The sequence below is a fragment of the Peromyscus maniculatus genome, chromosome 1 (assembly GCF_049852395.1).
Source record: "Peromyscus maniculatus bairdii isolate BWxNUB_F1_BW_parent chromosome 1, HU_Pman_BW_mat_3.1, whole genome shotgun sequence".
In the NCBI taxonomy this organism is placed as follows: Eukaryota; Metazoa; Chordata; class Mammalia; order Rodentia; family Cricetidae; genus Peromyscus; species Peromyscus maniculatus.
In genome coordinates, this window is record NC_134852.1 from 162239436 (window position 1) to 162254102 (window position 14667).

The window sequence follows — 14667 nt, forward strand, 5'->3', positions numbered from 1 at the left end:
TAAAGTGCTTGCAACTTTAATGCCCACCTACGTACAAAAGCTGGGCACCATGGCACATACTTGTGATCCTGGCGCTTGCTGGACAGGCCAGCCTAATCTGTAAGCTCCAGGCCAGTGAGAGACCCTGCCTCAAAGGAAGTGGCACCTAAGGTTCCTGTGGTGGTTTGAATGAGAATGCCCCTGTAGAGGCTCATATATTTGAATATTTGGTGCCTAGTTGGTGGAACTGCTTGGCAAGGATTAGGAGGTGTGGCCTTGTTGAAGGAGCCGTGTCACTGGGGATGGGTTTTGAGGTCTCAAAAGTTCACGTCATTTCCAATTAACACTCTGCCTCATAGTTGTGTCTCAAGATGTGAGGTCTTAGCTACTGCTCCAGTGCCATGCCCGCCTGCCTGCTGCCATGAGTCCCGCCATGTTGGTCACGGACTCTCACCCTCTGAGACTATAATCCTCCAATAAACTCTTTCTTTTATAAGTCACCTTGGTCACAGTGTCTTGTCACAGCAATATAAAAGTAGCTATGACAGCTGTCCTTTGGCCTCCACATGCACACACATGTAAGCACACCTACACATATACACATGCACCCATAGAGACACAGATACACATTAGAAAAACAGGGGAACACCTGAACACAGATACAAAAAGCCTAGGAAGATGATATAAAGAGAGACAAATCTACCAGTCAAGGAGAGGGACACGGACCCCCCTATCCCCACTCCCCAGGGTGCTGTCAACTGGTTTTAGACTTCTGGCCTCCAGGGAGTGAGAAAATATGTTTCCATGGCTGAGGCTATCTACTTCCAGGGGGCTGTGTTAGCCTCTCGTCACGTCGCCTTCTGGATCTTTCTAAGGGACTCTGCAAGGGCAATGGCTGCCAGGTAGACTCCCTGCATGTCTGTATTGGAGGCATCTTTAGAACTGACATGCTGCAGCCTTCTTGACTTTCTGGGCTCTGGTGACCTCAAGACAGGTCCTTCCTAAGAGTGACAAAGCAGCTCGCTTTGGGAGCGATGTCTGGGGATGCACAGGCCCACAGAGGCACCAGGGGCGAGGTGCCCAAGTCACACTCACCCACCGCCAGCCAGCACCCTTGACTTACCACCCAGTCCCTGCGTTTGATCATGGTCATAATGATCTGGTACTGGAAGTACATAGGGATGAGCAGCGGTGGTCCGACTGTGGGGAGAACAGATGGCCTGTCAGAGGTGAGGAGGCCAGCTTGACACCACCTGCAGGGTCCAGAGGTGTTTGCACAAGCTGGCTGCTGGCACCCTTCTCCTGAATAGATGTGCCGTCATTTTGCACGTTTGAAAAGGGTATGGGAGGAAATGGGGCAGATGGGTGCACTGGGGTGAGAGCAGGGTTGGGGACCCCTGGCAGTCGCACTCACTGAGGAAGAAGTATTCATGCTGGTGATTGTAGGGCAGGTATTTCAGCTTCTTCTTGCCGTACTGAGGAGAGAGGAGAGATCGTGAACATGAGCCTCTGTACCCCACCTCCAACCCACTTTATGCACCACCCTCCTCTGCGGAGACCACGACTCTTTCCCACTCATCTGTATCTGGGTCCAACAAGGCTAGCAGCTGCCAACTTCCTTGGGCCTGGCTGCACATGCCAGTGTTTTTACTGGAGTTAGGGGTCAGACCCCCGGTCTTGGCAGCCCTGGTCAGTTATGCTCAGCCTCCTGTCCGAAATGGACCAATTAAAATGTGTTAATGGAAAAAACAGAGAAGGGAGAGTCAATCAGTATGGTCACATTGTGAAGAAAAAAAATAAAGAGATCCAGTGAATCATACTACACCACACCACTAACCATCGTTGGGATCCTAAAATGAGGTTTGGGTTTAAACCAAAAGCAAGAGGTATATGTAACTAAGCCAGTCAGGTCAAGGCGTGGCCCTGCCCATCACTGATCCATCTCTATCTCTGTCCCAGTCTCTCCTGCAAGGTGATCTGACAAATTCTCAGAATTGTGAGATCTCTCTGGGAGACAAGCTCTTCCCTGGCTGGCACCAGGCTTCAGTCTTTTCCTTCTCCCAGCATGCAATTCCGGGGGAATTTCCAATTTCTTGGGGTCTATTGTTCAATAGTCCGAGAGCCACAGGGAGTGGGCCTAAGTTTCTCTTTAGGACACCTTCATTCCTGCCAGTGTGTGAGGCCCAAACCCCAGGCCAGTCCCCAGGCTGGTGGCTGAAGTTCAGGCCCAGAGTTAATCGCTGCCCAAGGCCATGAGAAGTATGCCTGCTGTTAGTCTTTTTTCTTTTTTTTTTTTTCCCTGTTGTAGTTTTGTTGGGAGTGTTGGGGATGGACTCCAGGGCCTAATCCTCTGCCACTGAGCTACACTCCTAGCCCTTGGGCCAACTTGGAGATAAATAATAAAAAAAGCTTACATAAGCCTAGGTACCCCACAAGGAGCTTCTGGAACTGTCTCTACCCCTCTGGGAATGATGGAGGCTCCCAGGTCTCAATAGGGCACTCCCCAGAGACAGCTAAGAGAAACCAAACAAGGACCGGGAATCCTTAACAGTCATCATCCCGGGAACATCTGTTCTTGAAATCTTGTAGTCATTTCTGAAGGCTAATCTCTGTTCCCCAGCGGTTCTTGGCACACGAGGAAGTCAGCCAGACAGAAGAGGCCCCATAGCACCAGGGAGATGGCTCATCTGTTAAGAGCCCTTGTTCTCTTAGAGGACCCAGGCCAGGTTCCCAGCACCAACATGGTGACTCACAACCATCTATAACTCCAGCTCCAGGGGATCCAATGCCCTCCTGTGACCTCTACGGGCACCATGCACTCATGTGGTGCACAGACACATCAACAGACAAAACAGGTATATACATAAAAACTAAAAGCAGCAGCAGCAGCAGCAGCAGCAGCAGCAGCAGCAGCAGCAGCAGCAGCAGCAGCAGCAGCAGACACCCCTTAATTCCAGGGCCTGACTCCTAGGGAGCTGCCCACCACTGCCTCAGATCAAGGAGCCTCAGCTCTTTTGGCTTGCAATGCTGGGCAGGGTGTGTGTGTCAGGGGAAGTGCAAGCCTGTGCTTGGAGTCAACAGATCCAAACTTATTAGATGCTGCTTCTTGCTAACACAGAGCCCATGCAGGTCCCCAGGCCTCTCTGAGCATGTCTGGTCTCCAAGTTATTGGTTGTTAAGCCTTGCCGAGGGGAACTTCGACATAAAGACCATCTGACTCCAAGACAATGCCATCCTTCCCTCTCCAGACCCAAAATTTAAGTCACCCTCCTCAAACACTTTTAGGGGTCAGGAAAGCAAAATGAATTACAGATGGAAGAAAACTTGTATGTCTCCTAGGCTGACACCCTGTCCTCCAAGTGCGAACACAGAGTGGGAAGTGTGTGTCAAAATCACAGAGGTCCAAGGGCTCCCTCAAGGAAGGGGTGTGGGTGGGAACAAAGTCCAGCCTGTCCCCAGAATGTGTGTCTTGGTGCCAGTGGCCATGGTCACACGCCTGCTGAAGGACAACCAGAAATGATCCCTTTGTTCCTTGAAGCCTCCTGTGTCTTGGCAAGGACCTCATGCATTCCCAGAAAGTATGTTTCGTACAGGCAGTCTGTCATTAGAGTCAGGCCTGAGGTTGGCCTTAGAGAGGTCAGAGACAGTGAAGCCTCAGAGGGGCCTTTGATGGCTTCCCAGTAAAGGGAGGGGATTGAAAGGAGGGCACAGAGGGAAGAGAGATACCTCCCTAAGTTGCCCAGTGAGTAGGGGGAGCGGCGGTCTCAGGGAAGGTGAGGACAGGCCCTGGGTTCTGCTCTGACCTCCTCCCAGGAGCCAGGGAACTGGTACGCAGGCCCAGACTCTGAATGAAGGCTTCCCAGCCCTGGAAGCCCCGAAGACTTCCCCCTTTATCTGTTCCCTCTTAGGACTGTGCTGGCTAGTTTTATGTCAATGACACAAAGTCACTGGAGAGGAGGGAGCCTCAACTGAGAAAAGGCCTCAGTAAGATCAGTCTACAGGCAGACCAGCAGGGCATTTTCATCATTAGTGATTGATGGGGGAGACCCAGCCCATTGTGGGTGGGGCCGCCTCTGACCAGTGTGGTCCTGGGTTCTATAAGAGAGCAGGCTGAACCAGCCATGGGGAATAAGCCAGGAAGCAGCTCCCCTCCATGGCCTCTGCATCAGCTCCTGCCCCAGGTCCCTGCCCTGCTTGAGTTCCTGACTTGCTTCAGTGATGGACTATGATGTGGAAGTATAAGCCAAATAAACCCTTTCCTCCCCAAGTCGCTTTGGTCGTGGTGTTTCATCACAGCAATAGTGACCCTAAGACAGAGACTGAGCACCAAGGACAACCTTCAGGTCAGCAGAGGCCAGCAGGCCCCTTTAGAGAACCATGGGTGACGGTCACCAGGGGAGACCATTTGAAGGTTGTCTTTGTACAGCGAGTACTGTTTCCATTGTTTATGGTCACTGTGGGGGAGAACTGAGACTGCTGGGCTGCTTCCAGCTGTCTCCAGCAGGTAAGCATTGTTGGCTCACACACGCACGCATGCACGCACGCACGCACTTTTCGACATCCCAGATTGACCCACCCACATGGCCAGGCTGCCCCAGGCAGTGGCAGGTCTCAGAAGCAGCCTCTGTGGATGCCCAGTCTTAGAGATGCAGGGACTCAGCATTTGGAAACAATTCTCCATTAAACCAAACTCCTTAACCTCCCTGACCTTTGGGTTCCCCGCTGCGAAGTGGAGGTATGCTGTGCGCTTCATAGGAATTCTGAGAGCCCAACGGATGAAGTAGATACGAAAGTGAAGGCGATACGAAGGCACTATGGGGTGGTGAGCAGAGCATCATTTACAGTAACATCTGCATGCACAAAGTGACATGTTGACACAGCACATCTGTTTTCATTGCAGTTTTCAACTCGGTGGCCTCTGAGGGGACAGCTGCAAAGGGATGTCAGGGTATGGCTGAACCACCCCTCTTCTCCAAAGCTCATTTGGATAGTTCATCCTGATTATCAACTTCCTGGTGATTCTAGACTGAGTTCACTGAGGTTGGAAACCGCACCTCAAATGCAGGTCTCACCATGGCACGCGCTGGGGTCTTAAACTGAATAGAAAGAAGAAAGCAAGCCGAGCACCAGCATTCACCTCTCCCCGCTTTCCTGACTGGCTCGCCACCTCATGGACTGAATCCCCGAGCACTGGAAACCCAAGAACCCCCCCTTGCCCTAAGTTGCTTCTTGTCAGGTTTTCAGTCAAAGCAATGAGAAAAGACACAGGTACGCCCACCACGCACAAGCTGGCGTCTTAGCGACCCCGGGCCCTGCGCCGTGGTGATTCTCCAGCTGGTTTTACTTGACCCATACCTTGTTCAGTCATGGGATCGAGGAAAGAACGGAGAGAGGTGTTTTAGAATGCTCTGAGCTAGCAGGGTGCCCAGGGGGCTTCTTTTCAGAAAGCTGGGCTTAACCAGCGTTCCCAAGGGCTGGCGAGCTGGATAGCAGCTCTCCCATGACTTTGCGCCTGTCATTTCTTTCCTGCCTTAGTGGTTCTAGCGACATTAAGGTGGATGACAGCTCCTGCCTCATGGGCTAAGTGAGGAGTAAGTGGTGGTGTGCACATCCGACAGATGCTCCTTGGGGTGCAGGTCCACAGACTCACTTCCTTCCAGCTGGGAGGTGCTGAGGCCAAAGTTTGGGGAGCAGAGGTTCCTGCTCATCTCCTCTCTTGTCCCGCACAGGAAGGAAGCTGGGGATGTGGTACAGTTAGAGGGGAGGGGCCAGGAACAGAAGACACTTTTACCAACTAATCTGTTGTGGCCAGAGCCCAAGATGGAGGTGGTAGCACACGCAGAGCTCTCCTTGAAGACCACAGATGGGGGACAGGCAAGGGGCAGGGAGCAGGAAGTGCTGCCAGCCCTGGTGGCCAGTGTGACCAGCTTCTTCACCACAGGATGGACGTGACGGTTAATAGCGACTGTCAACGTGACAGGCTCTAGAACCACTTAGGAGATAGGCTTCTGGGTACGTCTGCGAGGGGATATTTAGATTAGGTTAATTAATGGGCGACCCACCTCACCTATGGGTGGTACCATTCCTTAGGCTGTGGCCTTGGAATATAAAACAGAAAGCAAGCTGAACACTAGCATTCACCTCCGCTTCCTGGCTATGGATGCAGTGTGACCAGCCATGCCTTCCACCATGCCTTCTCTACCATAATTGAATGACACCCCTGGAACTCTTAGCAGAAATAAGTCCATTCTGCCTTAAATGGCTTCTTTGGTCACAGCAATGAGAAAAGTAACTAATATATAGAACTAGTACCAAGAAGTGTGGCCATTGTGTGATAATCCTGACCACGTGGTTGGTAGTGCTTGGGGCTGGCTTGTGGGAGGAATATGGAAGAGTTTGCAGCCATAAGCTTAAGAAGCCCTAAAATGCTATAAATAGGGTTTACTGGGCCATTCCGCTGGGAGTCTGGGAGATCTGAAGCCTGAAAGGCCGAGGGCTGAGGAGGGCTGGCTCCTGAGGTTTTGGAAGGCAACAAGGACTCTTTCAGGAACTGGGCTAGAGGCCATTTGTGTGGTGTTCTGGCAAAGAATCTGCCCGTGTCCTGAGAACTTGGGGGAGGCTGATTCAATAGCAATGGATTAATTAATGTGTTCGCTGGAGGATATCTCAAGGCAGAACGGCTGTCTGTGGAACGACTCTTATCCAGATCGAAAAGAGCAACGTAGAGGAGCGAATATTAAAAATGTGCAGTTCGTTAGGAAAAGAGCACAAACAAATAAAAAGTTGTAGCCAAAGCTCAAGGTAAAACAGAGACTGTGACTGTTAACAGGGGTGACTGTGACTGTTAACAGGGGTGACTGTGACTGTTAACAGGGGTGACTGTGACTGTTAACAGAGGGGACTGTGACTGTTAACAGGGGTGACTGTGACTGTTAACAGGAAAAACCTCCAGTTCTTCACTGTCATAACAGAAAAGGTGTCCTCAGGGCAAGGCTCCACCTATCAAAGGCTCCAACTTGTGAAATGCAATTCCATTTGAAAAGAGCGAGCCCGGGGCCTGTAGAGACGGCTCAGCAGTTACGGGCACTTGCTGCTCTTTCAGAGGTCCTTGGTTTGATTCCCAGAACCCACATGGCAGCTCACAACCACCTGAGATGTGAAACTGAAGTGTAAGTTACTGAAGTGTAAGATACTCCCTTCATCATTTTAGAGATGCCGGAATCATGGGACACCCTCCAAGGAAAATGACGTGTACGGGAGAGAGGCTAGTCTGCAGGCAGGATTGCTGTGGGGACAAAGCGCCCCTAAGTCCTTTGGAGCACAGACAATTCTGTCATAATTCCTGGAGGCTACAAACGGAGCTTTAGATTTGGCTGTTTGCCATGCTAGGTATCAATCCTGCTTTAGTTGCTGTACCCATCTTTCTGAGATATGAATGTTTACTCTGTGCCAGCGCATGTTGGGAGTATGGAACATGGACTTCGATGTTACAGGTGCTCACAGTGAAGAGGCTGCCCCAGTCTCAGAAGAGACCGTGCACTCACACAGTTTCTGAAAGATGTCTTTTTCATTTTTATTTACGTGTTTGTGGGCATGTGTGAGTGAAGGTGCCTATGGAGGCCAGAAGAGGGTGTCAGATCCCCTGGAGCTGGAGTTACAAACAGTTGTGAGCTGCCCAACGTGGTTTGCTAAGATCTGAACTCTGCCAGGAACTGAACTTGTGTCTTCTAGAAAGTAGTAATTGATCTTAACCAGTTCCTGCATTTACACTTGTGAACAGTGTTGGAACTGCTAATGAAGATGGTTGAAGTTGAACTGAACGCATAAGACTTCAAGAACAGCAGGGAAGGTTATGTACAGTATAGCAGCGATGTGTTTGGGTGTTACGAGATGGCACTGTGAGAGTTTTGATTATCAACTTGACGGGCTCTGGACTCACCTGAGGAACAAGCCTCTGGGAACGCCTGTCGGGGGTTATCTAGGTTAGGTTAACTGAGGTGGGAAGACCTACTCTACCAGCAGGCAGCGTAATTCCACATGCTGGGGTCCTAGACTGAACAAAAGGGAGAAAGCACGCTGAGCATTAACATTCATCTGTCCCAACTGCAGATGCCGTGATCAGCCAGCTTTGCGCTCCTGCCTCCACTCCTTCCCTATCTCGATGGAATCTACTCCTCCCCTACCTCGATGGAATCTACTCCTCCCCTACCTCGATGGGATCTACTGCCTTTATCACTAAATCCTAATAAGCCCTTCCATCTTTAAATGGCTCCTTGTCAGGCATTTTGTAGCAGCAAGAAGAAAAATAATAATACATCAGACACAGGCGAGGTCATAGAGAGGGACTTTGCAGGTTTGGAACGGAGGAATAACAAGGGCCTTCCTTGTCTGTCTAGAGCTGAGGGTGGTTGGCAGGAGTGGCCATGAGGTCAGTTGCTGCCTCTGGGAACTCACAAACTCATACACAGAGCAATGGGCCACTCGGCCACAGCAGGCCCTGGCAGGATGCTAGATGCCCACCCAAGTCCCCAAGAAGAAGAAGGCCTCATGTGTCCTAGGAGCTGGGGCGGGGACGAGAGGTCTGCTGGAAGCAGGAAGATGAGTGGAAAGCAGGGGCGAGTAGAGGAGGAAGCCCTCAGGGAGGAAGGCTGGCACGCTCCCACTTCTGGGAACACACTGACTACACTATGGGGATAGTGACATGGCAAAAGGAAGGGGTGGCAGACAAGACTGTCATAGAACACAGTTTAATTAGGCCGAGAGTTTCCACCCAGCGCTGGAACCCCAAGCAGAAATTACAGAGTGGTGCAGTAGAGAGAAAGCACTGGCCTCCTTACTGTAAGAGTCTGATTGATTGACTGCCTTCCCAGGGCAGCTGAACCAGAGAAGCTAGAACCGTGAAGAGGCCTCAGGAGACACGATCTAGGCACGAGGAGCCAGCCATCGGTTGCTTCCTGAGTACTGGAGAAGCCCTGCCGTTAAAGTGCATGATGCCCGTTTAAAAAGGAGAAATCTTTGTCCAGGTCCTGAGGGAGGAGCAGCAGTCTAGAGTAGACAGACACTGGGGTGTGGGACAGCTCACCAGTTTGGGAAGGGCAACGCAGCCCTTTAGTGGCTGAGGACATCGACTATAGAGGATGTAGAAGCAGAACACGTCACACCCAAATCCTCCTGGGGAAAAGTTACAATTAAGGTTCAGTGAGATGTCTCGGAGGCTGCAGGAGCTTGCCGCCAGCCTGATAAGCTCTGCTACATCCTCAGAACCCACATGGTGGAAGAATAGAACTGACTTACACAAGTGGTCCTCACATGGACCACACACAGATTAAATGCATCAGTGTAAAAACAGGTTTTATCGCCCCCCAACACACACACCTCAGCTAAAAGCTGAGATGTAAAACTGTAAAACACTGAAAATACTATGTGTGGAGAACTTTCCTAAACTGAAAAGAACATCCAGGAGAGAAACTGGATGCATATCGCCACATAAAACAAACCAAGAACACCCTCCTGGAAGTCATAAATATGACCAGGTGGGGGAAGACCGCTCTTCATATTTCTGTGACTCGAATGCCCTTGTGGCTGGTCTGCCCTGGTCATCCACACCTGAGATAAAGGCCTTGGCAGGCATCAGCTCTGGAGCCTGCAATGGAGGCTCAAGCCCCCGAGGCACAGCCATTTGGGGCTCTGTTGAGATGTGCTCGACTCGGGCACTTGCACATAGTTCAGCCAGGAACCCAGGAAACATGGCTTTTCCCTTGTAAACACCTGAATGCCCGAAGACTTTCCACAGACATTGATGCTGGTCTCCATCTTCAAGTGCCACTGCCAAGAGGACAAGCAGAATGCTGCAGCCTCCCTCCCGAAGCCAGCCAGCATTTGAGACGTGAGATGAGACAGAATTCATCAGCTCCTGTGCAGCTGGTCTGCAGAGCTGATGAGCCTGGCTTTCCTTTGGCTTTCCTTTGTTTGTGAGGGACTTGGGCCCATCTGTGAGAACAGCTAACAGCTTCACTACAGACATTAAGGAAGCCTTTGTCCTCACTATCAGAAGGCCTCTGGGTAATCAACTCTACTATCCAAACACTTCTAACCAAAGCTAACAAGCCATTTCCTAGAATAGAAACAAAGACAGGTGCTGGGCAGAAAATGAAATCCCTGCCTAGCCAAAGTTCGGAGCTGTGGCTGATATCCTGTGCGTCTTGGATCAGATAGAGATATGAATCAGAATTGAGGGGACAGGCTCTCTCTCATGTATGACACAAGCCTGGGATGCCAACACCGTTAGGACACTCCTCCCTCCACGACCCTGCTTACTGAGAGTAAGTCTGTATCCTCCTATAACTGCCGGTTGAGGGCTCGGCTCTGCTCTGCCCAGCACTGTAATTTTCCATCACAATGTTGGGATTGAACCCAGGCCTTGAGCATTTTGGGCAAGATCTCTGCCACTGAGCTCTACCCACAGCTTGACTTGTGTCCACCCTCAGTGTATTTCCAACAACTTTTTTCCCCTCTTCCTTCCTTCCTTTTTGTAAGTTAAACCCTAACACAGAAGCTCTACTTTTAAACAGTATAGAATGACCACTCCCTTTTTAAAAGACACTTCTTGCTATATAGACCAGGCTGGCCTCGAACTCACAGTAATTCCTCTTCGTTTCCTGATATCTGAGATTACAGGTAGACACAACCATGCCTAGATTGAGCATATTCTTTAAATACATGAAGGGCACCTGATTTTATTTATTTATGTAAGGTGTTTGGATATTTTGCCTGTGTGTATGTCTGTACGCTACTTGCATGCCTGGAGAGGGCAGAAAGGGTGTCGGATCCCCTGAGACTAGAGTTACTGAGGGTTATGCGATGCCATGTGCAGGTGTTGGGAACCAAACCTGGGCCCTCTTTAAAAAAAAAAAAAGCAGCCAATATTCTTAACTGCTGAGTCACCTCTCCAGCCCTAATTTAGTTTTTTTAATTAGTATTCTTTAAATTTTCCCCTATTTATTTGTGTGCACACGCATGCGCGCGCGCGCGCGCGCGCGCGCGCGCACACACACACACACACATACACACACACACACACACACACACACACACACACACACACACACACACACACCCCACAGTGCATAGTGCATGGGCAGAGGACAGAGAACAATTTAAGGGATTTAATTCTCTCCTTCCATCATGATGTGGGTCTCAGGGATAAAACTCAAATTGTCAGGCGTGGCAGCAAGCACCCTACTCACTGGGCCTCCTCACTGGCCCTTTATTTTGTTTTTGACAAAAGTCTCATTATCTGGACCAAATTAAGCTAGAATTTGAAATCTTCCTACCTCTATTTCCAGAATACTGACATTATCACCATGCCTGGTTAGGTGTGCTTTTATTAGAAGAAAATTAAGTGGCTGGGGGTGCAGAATCACAGGAGAAAACTGAAAAGCTCAATGGTAGAACACGTACTTAACACCTGTGAGCCACTGAGTTTGAAACCTAACACCTACCCCAAAGATGGATTAAGATCAGTAGCACAAATCTTTTATATGAAATAGTGTGCATCATATTAGACTATACAAATGGAATGTAATACACACAGCCCCCAAGAGGAATGAGACCAATCCCCTTGAACTCCTGGAACAAGGTCCACATTAGAAGTAGTGAGCTGCAGAATAGAAGGCCTACTTTATTTCTAGTTTTGTTTCTAAAGAAAACGGTATATGCATGCTGTGGTGATTTGAATAGGAAGGGCTCCCATAGATAGGAAGTGACACTATTAGGAGGTGTGGCCTTGTGGGAGGAAGTGTGTCACTGAGGGGAGGGGGAGGCTTTGAGGTCTCAGAAGCTCGAGCCAGTTTATTTCCTGTAGACTAAGATGCAGAACTCTCAGCTCCTTCTCCAGCACCATGTCTGTCTGCATGCTGCCTTGCTTCCCACAATGACAATAATGGACTGAACCTCTGAAACTCTAAGCCAGCCCCCAATTAAATATTTTCCTTTATAAAAGCTGCTGAGGTCATGATGTTTCTTGACAGCAATAGAAACCCTAACTAAGACACATGTTCATATACACACAGAAGACAGGGCTGGAGACAAGGGTCCGTAGCGGGCCCCTACAAAGCTCTCTGGCTTCTCACCGACAGTGGTTATTATTGGGCCCACAAAACTTGAGACCAAGAGGTGATAAGGAAAAGACACTGAATATACATTTCTATACTATTTCAATGTTTGTATCAAGTATGTCCTATATTTATAATAAAAAATTAAATGATAGTAAAATAAGTGTGGGAAAATAGAAGGAAGTGTCCTAGTAAAGATCTGAAGGCTTATCCTGGACTAACTGGTGAATGACAGCCCAACCTACCACTTCCTGTCTTCTGTCTGAACCTTGCTCTCTCATCCGCTGTTTAGGCTGCCCTTCTCCAGATAACGCTTCCTGCGCACGGGCTGGTCCACTAGACCGTCACGGAGACCTAGAATTCTGCCTTCCTGAAAAACTTGACCCAGTTTCCTGTGGGCAGGAGGGACGGATGCACTGAGCCTGCTCGTGAGGTTCTGTGTCCAGTACTCTCAAGAAAAGCCACTCAGTGTACACTGTGGCTGGGATAACACAGGGTGACTAGGAAAGTGCTCTGGGTGGCAGAAGCTGCTGACGTCCCAGTTAAATGCTGACCCTACAGGACTCCTTCCTTCCTCCCAGGACACCTCCCAACCAATGCCCTCACTCCTACCTCGAGGGCCTGCCACTCGCCAAGGACAAACACGTGCAGGCTCTTTATGTCTGGGTCCTTGTGGAAGATGTTGGGCTTGGCATGGTGCTGGAAATGCCGATGGTTCCACCAGTTGGCGGAGGCACCCTGTAAGGAGAGAGGAGCTAGATGAGCCACCAAGGCCAGTGGGCCCTTGACCTTGCCAGTGATGGGTCGTGTTGGGAACCATGTCCTGGTACCTCCAACACAAATGCCTGACTGGCTTCTCCATCACATATGGGGACCATGCCTGGAGTCCCTGGAAATCAGACCATAGCCCTGCCACTTCTGAACCCAGAGTACTGGTCAGTTTTGAAAGAAGTCAAGTCATTTCTTCAGCCTCAGTTTCCCCAGTACTGAGCAAGGGGAAAGGACTTCAGAAACAGTGAAATTATCTCTACCAGGGGACCAGCAGTTTCTCTCCTGACTTATGTGCCAGAGAAATCATGATGTTCACACACACACACACACACACACACACAGAGAGAGAGAGAGAGAGAGAGAGAGAGAGAGAGAGAGAGAGAGAGAGAGAGAGAGGGAGAGAGAGAGAGATATTCAAAACAGCATTCTTAAAAATAACCATGACAAAAACAATTCAAATGTCTATGAACTGGAACTACAACGTGATACCCATACAACGGAATAGTTTAGCTAAACCATAAAAAGGAATGGACTGGGCCAGTGAGATGGCTCAGTGACTAAAGGCACCTGCCCCAAAGCCTGGTGACCTGAGTTCGATCCCTGGGACTCACATGGTAGAAGGAGAAAACTGACTCTTGAAAGTTGTCCTCTGACCTCTACCTATGTGCTGTGGCGCCCCTCTCCCCAAATAATAAACACATAAATAAATGTAAAAAAGCTTTCTTTAGAAAAGAATGACCACTAACACACAATATAAGCATGGGTGACCCTAGAACCACCGTACAAAGTGAAAGAAGCCAGTAAAAACCAGAAAACATGGGACTGGAGAAAGGCTCAGCTTAACCTCTAGAAGGGACTGCTCTTCTAGAAGACCAGGGTTCAATTCCTAGCACCCACATGGCAGCTCACAACTGTAATTCCAATTCCAAAGGACCCAACACTCATGGCAAAATACCAATGCGCATGAAATAAAAATAAATAGATTAAAAACAAAAATCCCACGTGAAGCTCAGCGGAAGAAAGTTGGCGGCTAAGCAGGGGTAGGAGGGGGCAGTGGAGAAACAGGGCTGGGTGCTGGGGACGGGGCTGGAGAGCTGTGGGGTGCTGAGGATGCTCTAAAACCGTATGCTCGGTGCATATCTGTGAAGGTTCTCCCAGGAACTCCAAGCGTTCACTTAAATTGGGCAAATGGCTCTCTGCGTGTATTATTTCTCAAAACCACTATTTTATCTAAAGCTTTCCCCGTGGATCAAAGGCCTTCATGTAACACCTGAAACTACCAGCGGAAAATACAAGGAAATACTTCAAGGTCTAGGCACAGGCAGCCATATTCTGACAGGACATAGCAAGACAAGTGTGACGGCATTGAATGGAAAGTGAACAATTGCCGGTGACGAGCCAGAACGGGACACAAGCTTTGCCAGCTATTCATCTGACAGGTAAGAATCCATAAAAAGGCTACAATGTGAGACACCAAGAGATAAATAATCCATTCAATAAGTAGACATATGAATTTATGAGGCTGTTGCCTGAGAAGTAAGTACAAATGGCCAGTCTATGAAAAAAATGTTCATTATCCTTGGCAGTAAAGGAAATGCAAATCACCACACCGAGGCTCCATCTCATCCCAGTCAGAACAGTCACTGTCAACAAATGCTGCTGCAGGTGTGTGTGTTTGTGTGTGTGTGTATGTGTGTGTGTGTGTGTGTGTGTGTTTGGGCGGGGGGAGCTTATTCACCGCTGGTGGGGATGTAGATTAGTCCAGATACTATGGAAAACAGTATAAAGGGTCCTCAAAGGACAA

General features: G+C 49.4%; 1 protein-coding gene across 1 annotated transcript in view; it reads right to left on the minus strand.

Annotated features, from left to right (window-relative positions):
* Fads2 (fatty acid desaturase 2) overlaps positions 1–14667 on the minus strand; it is a 37929-nt gene that overhangs the window by 7939 nt on the left and 15323 nt on the right. Inside the window, exons 5-7 of the mRNA XM_006993862.4 lie at positions 12705–12830; positions 1394–1454; positions 1103–1179 (exon numbers count right to left, since the gene is read on the minus strand). Coding sequence (XP_006993924.1) covers positions 1103–1179; positions 1394–1454; positions 12705–12830 — 264 coding nt within the window. The remainder of the gene's footprint in view (positions 1–1102; positions 1180–1393; positions 1455–12704; positions 12831–14667) is intronic.